The following is a 15,287-nucleotide window of genomic DNA, read 5'->3' as shown; positions in this document are numbered from 1 at the left end:
AATCTGCAAATTATGTGAAAGGGTTGTAAAGAACTCTGATAAAAGAGAGCTAGGGGTGGTTCTGGATAGAAAACTGTCACCAGAGGGCCAAATAAAGAACATTGTGCAAGGAGCCTATGCTATACCATGCCTTCCAACTTCAGAATTGCTTTAAAAAAAAATGGATGGCAAAATTTTAAAGAAATTGTTCACGTCCTTTGTAAGACCAGAATTGGACTATGCAGCAGTTGTATGGTAACCATATCTTAAGAAGCAACTTAATAAACTGGAAAAGGTACAAGGACACACAATTAAATGGCTCTAGAACTGAAAAACAAAACCTCCAAAGAGAGGCTAGAGATGTTAAATATGCCAAAACTATAAGATGGAAGAAAAAGAGAAGATGTGATCATTACATAACGGTAACATAAATAATAGTAAAAAAAAAACATTGACAAGTTGCAGCTTTCAAGAACAAGAAGTCATAGACCCAAACGAAGGAAACAAAGCTGCTAAAAAAATATAAAAATATTTTTTGCAAAACAGAGTTTTAGATGGAATAAGTTATGTGAGAAGGTGGTGGAGACCAAAACCGTCAGTAGTTTCAAAGTGTTATATGACACAGTACTGGGAAGACGGGGCACCACGAGTGTAGCGCTCTCATCCTGTAACTACACTTAGGAAATCACACTTAGGTAATTACCAGATAGCAGCATCAGTGACCAAGGGCCCTGGACAGTTACCTGTCGATTATGCTTTTGTGGGCTGCAGTGTTGGTTCCTGGTTCCTCCTAACACTGCAGGCACCACCATTCAGTTAAGTGTTGGCCATTCCTTACACACTGTCCTGGGTGAGGGTCTTGTCATTACGTTTGTTCCTTATTGCTTTACATGCGTTTTTTGTCATGCTGACCTGTTGTGACTTGATCACTTGCTTTTCCTCATGTGGCCAGAGTTGCCCTCTCTGATTTCTGCTGGTATTGCCCTGGCTTTCAGTCGGTTATTTCTTCCCAAAAGTTGGTTTGGGAATCTGCCCAATAGTTACCACCTGTGAGGGACCTGGTTGTTGTGGCAGACAGGGTGCACAAGTTTGTGAGTACATTATTTGGTGCCCAGTCTTCCTGATTGTCTGGCCCGTGTTGGGGTGCCAACACGACAAGACTCCTGGAAGTCTTGTTCAGGGAAGATTCTTGCTCTTTCCTCCGGTTCTCTTGCTATTCTTGCTTTAGTAGGTTTTCTGAGTGTTTCTTCAGCTGTGTTGCTTGCCACTGATCATCTGTCTGTCTTGCCTACTAGGTTGATCAGACTTTTCATTCTTGTAGTTTTTTTTGGTTGCACTTCCTTTGGGTAGTGGCTGCGTTGTTGTTCAGAGCTTGTCATTTTGCTTTTGTGGTCCTGATCAGGCTCGGGCATCCCTGAGTTGTTGTCCTTCATTGAGATGGAATGCTGGTTGCTGTGGCTTTTTACCATTTGTGTTCCCTCCTCCTTTTGTCTGGTTTCCCCCTCTGTTGGTCTGATGGAGAGTGAGGAGCTCTTCATGGTGAGGCTTGAGGCTTTGTCTGGGGGTTCCTTTGGTGCTCTGCCCTTTGGCGGCAGTGCTCCATTCCCTACATTCTACGTGGGATGTTCAGATGGGAGTTTTTGTTTCTGAGGCCGGTGTCCCTGGTTTCTTACTTCAGTGCCTGATTTTCTTTCTGGCTTCCTGAGTGATTTCATTCACCTTCCTGTTCTTTGCAGTCATGCTCTGTCCACTGCTTGCAGTATTGTCCACTCTCTTAGCTTCTTTGGCTTTATAGAATTTATTCTATAAATTCATTAAAAGCAAATTGCAGGTAAAGGATAATATTCAGAGGTTGGAATTGGAAACAGATTCACAGAAAATTAAAAGGAAATATGTGAAACATTAAACAAACAATTCCAAAATGTGTTTGTGCAAAATGAAATTTTCAGAGAACCAGATACAGTAAGAATTTCAGAGAACAACATAGAGTACATAGAAGTGTCTAGAGATGAAGTAGAAAAAATGCTCAAGGAGCTAAGTAAGAACAAAGCAGTTGGTCCAGATGGAGTTTCACTATGGGTTCTGAGAGAATGCGCACCTGAGCTCAGCATTCCACTTCAACTGATTTTTCAGGCATCCCTATATGCTGGCATTGTAGCTGATGTGTGGAAAAAGGCTAACATAGTTCCTATCTACAAAAGTAGAAGCAGGGAAGACCCCCTTAATTATAGACATGTATCATTGACAAATGTAATTGTCAAAATATTGGAACAAATAATTAAAATAAATGGGTAGAATACATGGAAAAAATTATGTAATAACACAATATGCTTTTTGATCATGGAAGATCGTGTGTTTACTTAGTTTCTATGAAAGAGCCACAGATTTTATAGAAAAGAGATGGTTGGGTTGACTGCATCTATCTGGACCTAAAAAAAAGTCTTCTGACAGAGTTCCACATAAGAGGTTGTTCTGGAAACAGGACATAGTGGAGTGATAGGGAGGCTTCTAACACGTATAAAAAGCTATCTAGCTGACAGAAAAATTAGGGCAGTAATCAGAGGCAATAGTGTCGGATTGGAGAAATGTCACAAGTGGAGTATCACAGGATTCAGTTCTTGCACCAGTAATGCTCATTGTCTACATGAACATTAGATCTACCAGATGGAATACGGAATTATATGAACATGTTTGCTGATGATTCTAAGATACTAGGGAAGAACTTAAAATTAGATGATTGTCATGGCCTTCAAGAAGACCTGGATAAAATAAGTGTATGGAACACCACTTGGCAAAGGGAATTTGTGAATAAATGCCATATGGAATGTAGAATAGGACAAAATAGACCACATACAGCTTACAAATAATGTGAAAAAGCTTTAAAAAAAATTCTGAGAGAGATCTAAGGGTGGTTCTAGATAGAAAACTATCACCTGAGGACCACATAAAGAACATTGTGCAAGGAACCTATGCTACACTTTCAAATGTCAGAATTGCTTTTAAATACATGAATGGTGAAATACTGTACTAAGGAAAATGTACAAAGACATGTAATTTAATGGCTCCTGGAACTGAAAGACGGAGATACGAGGAGAGGTTAGAAGCATTAAATATGCCAAAACTAGACGATAGAAGAAAAAGAGGTGATGTGATTATTACGTACAAAATAGCAATGGGAATCTATAAAATTGATAAGGAAGAATTCCTGGAACTTCAAGAACAAGAGGTCTTAGATTTAAACTTACTAAACAAAGCTGCTGAAGAAATATAAGAAAATTTGCTTTTGTTAACAGTTGGAACCAACAGTAGATGGTTGGAACAAGTTACACGAGAAAGTGGTTGAGACCAAAACTGTCAAAATGCTTTGAAACCGTTTCAAAGCGTTACATGACAGAGTGCTGGGAAGACGGAACATGACGAGTAGCTCTCATCCTGTAATTACACTTGGGTAATTACTAAAAATTTTAGCACATCTTTGTAGCACCCCTCATCTTTGACCTCACTCTACCTTCACAGCTGTAATCACACACCCACCTTTTTGACCAATTCCCTTATTTTAATTTTTATAGACTAGCTCTATGTACAGTATTTGTTCAATTTGATACAGCCCTTACAGGCAAAATGTTAATGAGGATAAATTATTGACTTATTTTCTTATAAGGAAGATATTAGGAAGTAACTATAAATATAAATGCTGGAAGCTTACACCTCTCTGCTGCATGTACAGAGAATACATGTTTATACTCATGCCATATAGGTCAATTAAATATTTTACATTTTTTTATAAGATTGATATCTGGTGAAGGGAAGTAGTTGTGTGTGGGTGGGCATTCTGCATTTTTGTGTGTTGGAGTATTAGTTAAATTTGTGCTTTTAAGTGCAGTATTGAGACCAGAGAAATTGGCTTAAACTGATGTGTTGCAGGTGAAGGGAAGTAGCCTTGTGTTGGTGTATTTCAGGTGAAGGGAAGTAGCCTTGTGTTGGTGTATTTCAGGTGAAGGGAAGTAGCCTTGTGTTGGTGTATTTCAGGTGAAGGGAAGTAGCCTTGTGTTGGTGTATTTCAGGTGAAGGGAAGTAGCCTTGTGTTGGTGTATTGCAAGTTAAGGGACGTAGCCTTGTGTTGGTGTATTGCAAGTTAAGGGACGTAGCCTCGTGTTGGTGTATTGCAAGTTAAGGGACGTAGCCTTGTGTTGGTGTATTGCAAGTTAAGGGACGTAGCCTTGTGTTGGTGTATTGCAAGTTAAGGGACGTAGCCTTGTGTTGGTGTATTGCAAGTGAAGGGAAGTAGCCTCGTGTTGGTGTGTTGCAAGTGAAGGGAAGTAGCCTCGTGTTGGTGTATTGCAAGTTAAGGGACGTAGCTTTGTGTTGGTGTATTGCAAATTAAGGGAAGTAGCTTTGTGTTGGTGTATTGTAAGTTAAGGGACGTAGCCTTGTGTTGGTGTATTGCAAATTAAGGGAAATAGCTTTGTGTTGGTGTATTGTAAGTTAAGGGACGTAGCCTTGTGTTGGTGTATTGCAAGTTAAGGGAAATAATCTCGTATTGATGTGCTGCTGTTGAATGTGAAGCACCGGTTTGTAGTTTTGTACGGTACATTGCAAGTGAAAGGAATTAAGTTTGCATTGATGAGGTGTAGATTAAGGAAAGTAGTTTTGTATTGGTTTGTTGCAGGTAATGGGAAGTAGCTTTGTATTGATGTGTTGCATGTAAAGGAAAGTAGCCTTATATTGATGTGTTGTGGGTAATGGGAAGTAGCCTTGTATTAGTGTGTTCCAGGGAAAGTGGAGAAGCTTTATACTGAAGTGTTGTAGGGAAAGGAAGTAGCATTGTATTGAGGTAATGAATGGAGAGGAAGTAGCATTGTATTGATGTGTTGAAGGGAAAGGGGATGTAGCTTTATATTGATGTGTTGCAAGTGAGGGAAAGTATTGTTGTGCTGGTATTGTCGGGAAAGTGAAGTAGCCTTATGTTGGTGTTGTAGGCAAAGGGAAGTAGCCTGGGTATGGTGCACACCCAAAAAAAAGAAAGAAATACCATTGTATTGATGTGTTGCAGGTGAAGTAAAGTAGCTTTTTATTGATGTATATTTGGTGAAGGAAAGTGTCCTTGCATTAATGTGCTGCTGATAAAAGGAAGTAACCTTGTATTGCTGTTTTGCAGATGAAAGGAAAAATCTATACTGATGTGTTGCAGGTGAAGGGAAGTAGATTTGTATTGGTATTGTATTGGTATTGTATTGGTATATTGCAGGTAATGGAAAGTAGCTTTCTCTAACTTTATTGCTGGTGAAAGGAAGTAGCTTTACATTGGTGCGTTGCAGGTGAAGGGAAGTAGCTTTTTATTGGTATATTGCAGGTGATGGGAAGTAGGCTTTATTCAGGTGTTTTGCAAGCAAAGGGAAGTGACTTTTTCTGGTACATTGACAGTGGCTGGATGAAGCTTCTTACAGGTCTGCTCTTAATAATTGGAGGTAGTGCTATACTCGTGTATTGCCGGTGGAGGGAGGTAGTGCTATACTCGTGTGTTGCCGGTGGAGGGAAGTAGTGCTATACTCGTGTGCTGCCGGTGAAGGGTAGTAGTGCCATACTCGTGTGCTTCTGGCGAATGGTGGTAGTATTATACTCGTGTGTTGCCGGTGAAGGATGGTAGTAATTTATTGGTGTGTGGCAAGTGAAGGGAGGTAGTAATATACTCGTGTGTTGCAGGTGAAGGGGTGGTGTGTGTCGGGGCAGGGTCGGTGGTAGCGTCACGTGAGGTGCCTCAGTCATGCCCGTTCTGCTCCAAGCTCATCAGTAACTTTTATAACCTGAAGAAACACATCGCCACCATGCACCAGTCGCCAACATACTACCACGCCTGCGCCCACTGTAGTGCCGCCTTCAGAACACCAGAGTACCTGCGCAAGCATCTTGTCAACGTGCATAAGTACCCCGTGAAGAAGAAGAAATGAAACGATCTTCTGTTGATCTCATATTATTCATCCTAGTTCATGTCACAAGTATATCTTTTGCGAGAATTTATTTGTTAATATATGACATATTTTATCAGAAGTTAAAATGATAATAGTCATGGGTGACATTCCAATCAGTTGGGAAACAAAAAAAAAAATCATATTTTGTGTTGTTTAGTCAAACAAAAGATTTCTCATGAGAGTAGAGCCATTCTTGTTTGGATGGTATTTTAGCTTGGATGGTGTAGCTTCTGTTTCCCCACTGTGTGTTCTTCCCAAATCTCTGGGTTTTGTATATATATTTACTCTTGTTTCTCATAGTTTACAAGCTTCAGCATCATTTTCTACCACCAGGTGATGAAGGTTTTGCCTCAAAACTCCTCCATTTCTTCTCATCTTCTGCTTATTCTGATGAGATAAAAATCCCACAGTTCCTACTCTCATACTTAGTCGTTAATTCCTGGTGGTGGCCCCAGTTATGGTAGCTTGGCGTTTATCTCAAAGGATGCGCCTCGTTTTTGACGACTGATTTCCAAAGCTTTGGACTGTTACACTTGCAAACTGTGATAATTGGGAAGACATGCCTCATTGAACACTGAAATACATAATACAGTACAGCACATTTCACATATTATATGTGACAAGACATGTACATAAATAGCAACATTACTGACCTGATAAACAAGCTTCGAGTTTGATATTTTTTTTATAACATACTATTAATTAAGGCAGAAGAACCCTTTCGATGGGATAAAACTCGACTGTCATCAAGAAAAATTTGGATGGTACATGCATTTAATATAAATCTATTTTTCTCATCAAAGAATAAAATCTTCAACAATTTCTCTTTAAAGTACAGTATAATTTAATTCAATAAATTCTAATACATATACGGTATATTGAAGCAATAGTTTTATTTGTGTGTCAGGCTCAGTATTGTTTATTTCAATATATATTAGAGATTATAGAGTTAATATAATCTGCACTTTTATCAATTAATATAATACTATGATCATATTTATTTAGTGTTATAATGAATTGGTTTTGATTTTCTCATTTGTAGATTTCTCCGTTGACCCACTCTTATTCTAGCCTTGAGAGTATTGTGCATACAAACATATACAATAGCTTAATTTAACTATGAATATGTTTTGATACTTATCAAATTACACTTCAGTCATTCAGCATTTTTTTTTTAATTAACTCATGTCACAAACATTTTATTTTAATATCATTTTCAAAATTTTGGAATTGTCAGTCTTTGTCAAACAGCTTTAGAGGCCAAATATGCTGATTCTGATAATAGTGTATTATCTGTTATAGATTTTAGCATTTCCAAACTTATGAATACACAGCCATTTTTAGTAAGGGATTTTGTTAGAGTGAAGGTAATTACAGTACTGACCTGTCAAGTTCAGATGCTATATTTAAGCACACTCATCCTAACAGCTTTCAGGCCAAACTTATCAAGTACAGATGGGCATAGTCATTCCTGGATAGCCATGTATGTGCTTTAGAATAAGAATGTAAGGAAACATATTTTTTTGCTTATATTTTTTATAGTGCATATTTACAAAAGACTGATCATAGCCATTAATATAATTTATTGATAGATGCAATAACAATGGTTGCATATTTAGAAAAGTATTACTAACTGAAAGTGGAGTTTTGGGAATTGTCAACTCCAATTAGCTTTCCTTTCTAATTAGAGGACATTGATTATATTGAGATAAGAAGATATTAACTTCATAACTTTCTCCAAAGTGTGTGTGTAGTTGATATCTTGTTCTAGATACGACAATTGTGTCCCAACACCTATTATTCCGTATGGTACTCCACTTGAAAATTTTGACCTAGTTGGTTTGCTTCCAATGTTCTGGGTAAGAGTACAAGGTTCAGGACAGTATTAGTATAGTGTATTGGTGTCAAGGGGTTTGAGATTGAATGCTCTTCCTTGTTATTGTGGCATTGTTGCATTTACACAGGTTGTGATCTTTTAGACTTGTAAGCGATATGTTTGTACCGATACCTTGACCATAACATGCACCTTGTGGGGTTGTATCGCCCTCTACTTTACAAATGGCATTTCCATGGTAAATGTGTCTACACTTAAAATATTCATAATACATTATAATTTCAATTTATATTATTATTATTATTAGTATTATTATTACATATTACTTCATATTATTACTATTATTATTGTAGTATAGTACTAATATCATAATTTACTATCATTAGTTTATATTATTCATTATAATAACTAACAGACTGCTAATGGTAGCTAGAATACATACAAAAATTACTGGTAGTGAAATAACAAAGCATTTTGAAGCTGTTTAACACACTTGTGCATGGTAAGCCTATATGAACAGTTGTTCAATTAACTTGAAATGCTATATCAAGGGATATAAAAATCTGATAAAACTATATTTTATATTTTGTCTTCATCTCGAGTCATTATTGTATTTTGCGTATACTGTATAATAGTTAAAAAATACTGAATTTTAGATTGGCAACCAACAAAATACTTATAAATCTTGCTCAAAAACCTCTTTCCACCAAATGCACACATTTGTAAAATGTTTAGTAAATCATAGGCAATATAGTGTATGAAATTAACTAAAATAATTGTTCAATCATATAAATTTTCACATACATGCATTAGCTATTAGGCACAGGGGAGACCCATCAAGTCTGTCAGTGGATAGGAATTAAGGAACTCGAATAAAGAACGAGATCTAAGAGTAAGAGTGTTTTTGGATAGTAAACTGTCAACAGAGGAACACACAAACATTGTGAGAGGAGCATATATGTTGATTTCCAACTTCACACTTGCTTTTAATTACATGGATGGTGAAATGCTAAAAGACATTGTTCATGATATTTGTGAGACCAAAATTGAAATATACAGCAGTTGTATGGTGCCCAAATTTCAAGACGCACATCAATAAACTGGAAAAGGTGTAAAGACATGCTACAAAATGGCTTGTGGAATTGAAAAACAGAGTTACGAGAAGAGACTAGAGGTGTTAAATATGCCAACACCAAAAGATAGAAGAAAACGAGGTGATATGATCATCACTTACAAAATAATAACGAGAATCGACCAAATTGACAAAGAGGAAATCTTGAAACCAGCAACTTCAAGAACAAGAGGACACTGATTCAAGCTAAGAAAACAAAGGTGCCAAAAAATATTTGAAAGTTTTCTTTTGCAAACAGTGATCGACGGTTGGAACAAGTTAGGCAAGAAAGTGGAGGAGGCCAAAACCGTCGGTAGTTTCAAAGCATTAGATGACGCAGAGTCCTGGGAAGACAGGACACCATGAGCGTAGCTCTCGTCCTGTAACTGCACTTAAATAATTACACTTGGGTAATTGCCTGCGTCTGATAGTTGAGAATGGACATAGACACATTGTGGATGCTTTAACCATTGGAAGCTTTAAAATGTTGTGTGATAAGGACTATATGATAGATGGCACACTATGAGCATAGAACTCATCCTGCAACTACACTTTGTGCAATTGCACACCTGTAACTTAAAGAACAAGAGGCCTTAGATTTAAGCTAAAAAAAAAATGAAGATGCTGAAAAATGTCCAGAAGTTCTTTTACGAACAGAATTGTGGGTGGTTTATACAATTTATGAAAAGCATAATTTTGTTTTAAATAGCGTGATTGATGCAAACACTGTATTCTGGAAAATTTTAGTAAGAATAATAAGGTATAAGAGAATCTGCCTTGCATATGTCAGGTCCCTTATTTTTTGTTTCTTAATTTCATGTACATACTTCAGGTATGAAATACTATATGGGGTACAAAAAAACATTGGATAATATGATGGTGGTATTTAAAGAAAACATTTCACAACATTTATTAGCATTTGCCATCATTTTCAAGATTTGGTAATAAATTTGAAAGTATGTTTACTACAGTATTTGGATCAAATTCATTAGCAGACTATAAATAATGGGTTCTAATGAAATAAGCCATATTTGTATAATACTGACGATAAATAGAAATCCAGGTACAAAAGAGAGAGGATTATTCCCAGAAAAACATGCAAATGCTTGAGGCTGAAGTGCAATAGTGCACTAATCAATGAAAATAATGATCCAGTATTTTGAAAAAAAAAACAGGGAAATGTAGACTGCATATTTTGGTCCCACTGCTGAAGAGGGTCCCAGTTTGGGACCGAAATATACAGAACATGTTTCCTTGTATTTTCAAAATAGTGAGTTAATATATGCATATGCTTGCATAACTAATATCTATACACACATTTATTTTCTTTGTGCATTTTTGTTTGTTAGTCATTGCTCATACATAAATAAGTAACAATTTGACATTGGAAGACTCCTTTCATGACCTCTGTTGTGTATTTTACAGTGAACAATGAATGAATCGCTAGCTAAATTTAGTACGTTTCTATACAAATTAAAAAAACATGAATCATCTCTCATTAAAACAGTTCTCTATGCATTTAATGCATCTTCAATTTTTTTTGTTTCAGATGAGCACATTTGCACATATAAATTAAATGAGTTGTATTATATAAATTTAATATATACTATAATTGTAATCCACTGACGAAGCAAGTATTAGGACATTGTTGTCAATAACTATGGGAAAGTATGAGCCAGGACATATTATAGACAACATAAGAGAAAGAATAGTATATTTAAAGTCTCTCACATAAAGTATATTCCAAGGAAAATAAATGTAGGCAGTAACCAAACCAAACCAAAAAAAATCTACATAAATAACATAACTTTAGCAGAGTGCTATATATATATTTAACTTTAAAGCTTTGAATTAAATTATCTGCTTTCTGATATGTTAATCGGTAACAATAATGATAATGGTTTAACAATATATAAATTACTGTAGTAGTAATAATAGTAATAATAATAATAATAATAATACAGTAGTGATAAAGGTTTTTGTAGTGTTAATGATTAGTTATACGAATCATACTGTATTGCAGTATCTGGGAATGCAACACCTGGTTGAGTGATATTGTAAGGCATTCATGGTGATAGGAATAAGAATGGTGAGAATTGTGATGCAAATAAAAATTATGAAAAATAAATATTAAGAATGTTGATGAAGTTAATAAGAGTAATAATGCTGACAGTAATCTAATTACTGTAATATTATTTTGTTCTTATTTTAATGTACTATTTGTGGCCCCAAAATTGATGGACAATGTATAATATTGGCGGAGGCAGGAATATTCCCATTGCACTCCTAAAAAGACTGTGATAATGGCAGATACCAGGGCACTTCCAGCATGCTTCAAAAAATATTGTGATCTTCAAAGCTAGTTAAAATAGGAAATAGTTACATATAGATTTATAAGATATGATTTTTTAATTTGCAAAATTTATATATACTGTATGTATATATATATATATATATATATATATATATATATATATATATATATATATATATATATATATATATATATATATATATATATATATATATATATATATATATATTAATTATGTAGAAAAACCAAATGTGAAAAATATAGAATGCTAAACACATTTTTAGCCCAGTTTGCCTTCATCGGAGCATTTTAGAATGATATTAGTTCTAAAATGATAGAATAATGGATTCTATCATTCTAAAATGCTCTGATGAAGGCAAACTGAGCTAAAAATGTGTTTAGCAGTCTTTATTTTTCACATTTGGTTTTTCCGCATGCTTGGATCAGTGTTGTTGTGATTGGTGTTTGTGTGTGTGTGCATACAGTATTTGTGTGTGTGTGTAATAAATATAATTATATATATATAATATATATATATATATATATATATATATATATATATATATATATATATATATATATATATATATATATATATATATATATATATATATATATATATATATACTGTATATATATATATACTGTATATATATATATATATATATACTGTATATATATAAATTTATTATGTAGTAGTAGTACAGTATAGCAGGCATCCTTCAGTCTCGGGAGACTATGGAGTTGCACTCTGATTGTCAATTCTGGTGCAGTGTCTGGTGTGACTGATGAGGCCAATCGCAGAAAGGCAATCCATCCCACACTGAGCACAAACGAAGTCTGATACTGGTCTGTCTTCCTGGCTACCGGCTTTCCTTCTGTCTCTTCGCCTCTGATTGCTTCTTGGCAATTGTCTCCTTGAACTTGGAGTGACCTTTCTGAACAGACTGCCTCCAGACTGATCGGTCTGCGGCCAATGTTTCCCACGTGGCAAGATCGACGTCAATGGCTTTCAGGTCCCTCTTGCACACGTCTTTGTACCGTAGCTGGGGTTTATAATAAATAAATAAATAAATTATATATATATATATATATATATATATATATATATATATATATATATATATATATATATATATATATATATATATATATATATATATATAATAATAATAAAATATACACACACACATACACACACAATATAATATAATATTTGGGCAATTGCTGGGATCCATAGCCTCAGAAAAGACACACCATGAGCATAGCTCTCAATCTGTAGCTACACTTAGGTAATTACTCACTTACAAAATAATAATGGGAATTGACCGAATTGCCAGAAGATTTCCCGAAACCAGCAATTTAAAAAACAAGTGGACACAGATTTAAGCTAATGAAACAGAGGTGCCAAAAAAATGTTAAAGTTTTATTTTGCAAACAGAATGGTAAGACAGTTGGAACAAGTTAGGCAATAAGGTGGTGGAAGCCAAAACTGTTAATAGTTTCAAAGCATTATATGACAGAGTTCTGGGAAGATAGGACACCACGACCATAGCTCATCCTGTAACTACACTTAGGAAATTACACACATCTCTATCACGGCTTGAGTTAGGGGAGGGCCTTGCGGCTGAGTGGACAGTGTTCAGGGGTTGTCATCCTAAGGCAACAGGTTTGATTCCCAGCCAAGGCAGAAACAAACGAGCAGATTTTCTTTCACCCTTATGCCCCTGTTCACCTAGCAGTAAGCAGGTACTTGGGAGTTAGACAGTTGCTATGGGCTTCTTCCTGGGGATGTGTTTAATTACCCAAGTGTAGTTACATGATGAAAGCTATGCTTGTTGTGTCTTCCCAGCACTATGTATCATATAATGCTTTGAAACTACTGACGGTTTTGACCTCCAACACCTTCTGACCTAACTTGTTCCAACCGTGTTCTACTCTGTTTGCGAAAGTGAATTTTCTTGTATTTCTTCGGCAGCTTTGTGTGTATTAGAAAGAGATGTAGTGGACATTATAGAGGAAAAATAGATTGGGTTAGAAAAGCGGGGTTTAAGAGCTACTTGCTCGATTCTGCAGGCACAAATCACTAATTGTAAATACAAATACACACACACACACACTCTTTGCCGTTATATGACAAAGATTGCTGGGAAGATGGGACACTACGAGCGTAGCTCTCATCCTGTAACTACACTTCGGTAATTACACAGTTATGTTCATTCTTCTACATAATATAATGGTGTGAAGTAATGTTCATTGTCTACATAAATGATCTACCAGATGGAATACAGAATTATATGAACATGTTTGCTGATGATGCTAAGATAATAGGGAAGATAAGAAACTTAGATAATTGTCATGCCCTTCAAGAAGACCTGGACCAAATAAGTATGTGGAGCACCACTTGGCAATGGAATTTAATGTGAATAAATGCAATGTTATGGAATGTGGAATATGAGAACAGAGACCCCACACAACCTATAAATTATGTGGAAAAACTTTAAAGAATTCTGATAAAGAAAGAGATCTAGGGGTGGTTCTAGACAGAAAACTATCACCTGAGGGCCATATTAAGAACATTGTGTGAGGAGCCTATGCTACACTTTCTAACATCAGAATTGCTTTTAAATACATGGATGGAGAAATACTAAAGAAATTGTACACGACTTTTGTTAGACCAAAGCTGGAATATGCAGTGGTTGTATGGTGCTCATATCTTTAGAAACACATCAACAAACTGGAAAAGGTGCAAAGACATGCCACTAAGTGGCTTCCAGAAATGAAGGACAAGAGCTACGAGGAGGTTAGAGGCATTAAATGTGCAAAACTAGAAGCTAAAAGGAAAAGAGGCGATATGATCACTATGTACAAGATAGTAACAGAAATCACTAAAATTGATAGGGTAGAAGGGTAGACTTACCGAGACCTGGAACTCTGAAAGCCGAAGAAATATAAGAAAATTCGCTTTCGCAAACGGAGTGGTAGAAGGTTGTAACAAGTTAGGCGAGGTGGTGGTGGAGGCCAAAACCCTCAGTACTGTACTTTCAAAACGTTATATGACAAAGATTGCTGGGTAAACGGGACACCACGAGCGTAGCTCTCATCCTGTAACTACACTTAAGTAATTACACTCATTCAATTTCACACTCCCACTCTCTCTCTCTCTATACAAGATAATGTATGAAACAATATATTTATGAGCAAAGATTCTTATGTATACTGGTAATGATCAGTCTTTAGTTGAAATGCTTTTAATATGTCTTTCCATATGTAAAGTACAATTTATGTACTGTATGGGAAAATGTATCCTTGAAATATATTTGTGATTATGGTAGAAATTACAGGAACCAGCCATGTCCCTAGTCCACTGTGATAGAATGGCTGCACACCCACTTCTGCTGTGCCAGTTGATGGTTAAACTAAGTAGACATTTTAAGCTAGTGTAAGTTTTATTTACCCCTGTGACCTGCCACATGTTTAGCTGCATTTTAGTGACCTTATTGTGACACTTGTGTGTGTCACATTCTCTAGAGTAATTGTGTGAAAGGCATATGTACTGATATTGTTCAGTGCTAAGAATGCTGCATAGGTGTTCACCATGCTTTTTAGGCTTGTATAGCTTTCTTGTTGTTATTCACTTGTATTATTTTATGCTAGTGTCCTAGTAGGCTATTGTTTACAGTGCTAGTTCATGAGCAAAATGTTTTTGGGTGTGCTGTATATCTCCATGGGGAGATACTAGGTTCAAAAGAGAGTTTTGGCACCTTGTATTTTTATGTCTCTCCATTATATGCAGCCTAGTATTTCTCAGTGTTAATCTGCTGAAACCTTATGTTTACCATTTTGGATGATTTTTAAAATATTACATCAATTATTGCAATATATTCTTAAATCCACAAAACATGACATGCTGAAGATGTATGCATACACACACATGCACAAATAGCTATTTGTGGTTTATGAGCTTGATCACAAACTTTTGGTGTCCCATCTTCTTTGGAAATGAATCATATTTACTTAAAAAAAATTCCATAATTTTTTGCACAAACGACATTTCTCCATAATTTGCCCCAGCTAACC

General features: G+C 35.7%; 1 protein-coding gene across 1 annotated transcript in view; it reads left to right on the top strand.

The window, feature by feature from the left end:
• LOC138368334 (PR domain zinc finger protein 5-like) overlaps window positions 1–5,927 on the top strand; it is a 51,299-nt gene extending 45,372 nt beyond the window's left edge. The window contains exons 5-6 of the mRNA XM_069330860.1: window positions 1,929–2,017; window positions 5,683–5,927. Of these exons, the coding sequence (XP_069186961.1) occupies window positions 1,929–2,017; window positions 5,683–5,927 (334 nt within the window). The remainder of the gene's footprint in view (window positions 1–1,928; window positions 2,018–5,682) is intronic.
• The last annotated feature ends 9,360 nt before the right edge of the window (window positions 5,928–15,287 follow it).

Source organism: Procambarus clarkii, chromosome 25 (genome assembly GCF_040958095.1).
Source record: "Procambarus clarkii isolate CNS0578487 chromosome 25, FALCON_Pclarkii_2.0, whole genome shotgun sequence".
Taxonomy (NCBI): domain Eukaryota; kingdom Metazoa; phylum Arthropoda; class Malacostraca; order Decapoda; family Cambaridae; genus Procambarus; species Procambarus clarkii.
This window is presented reverse-complemented; position numbering and strand designations above follow the sequence as displayed.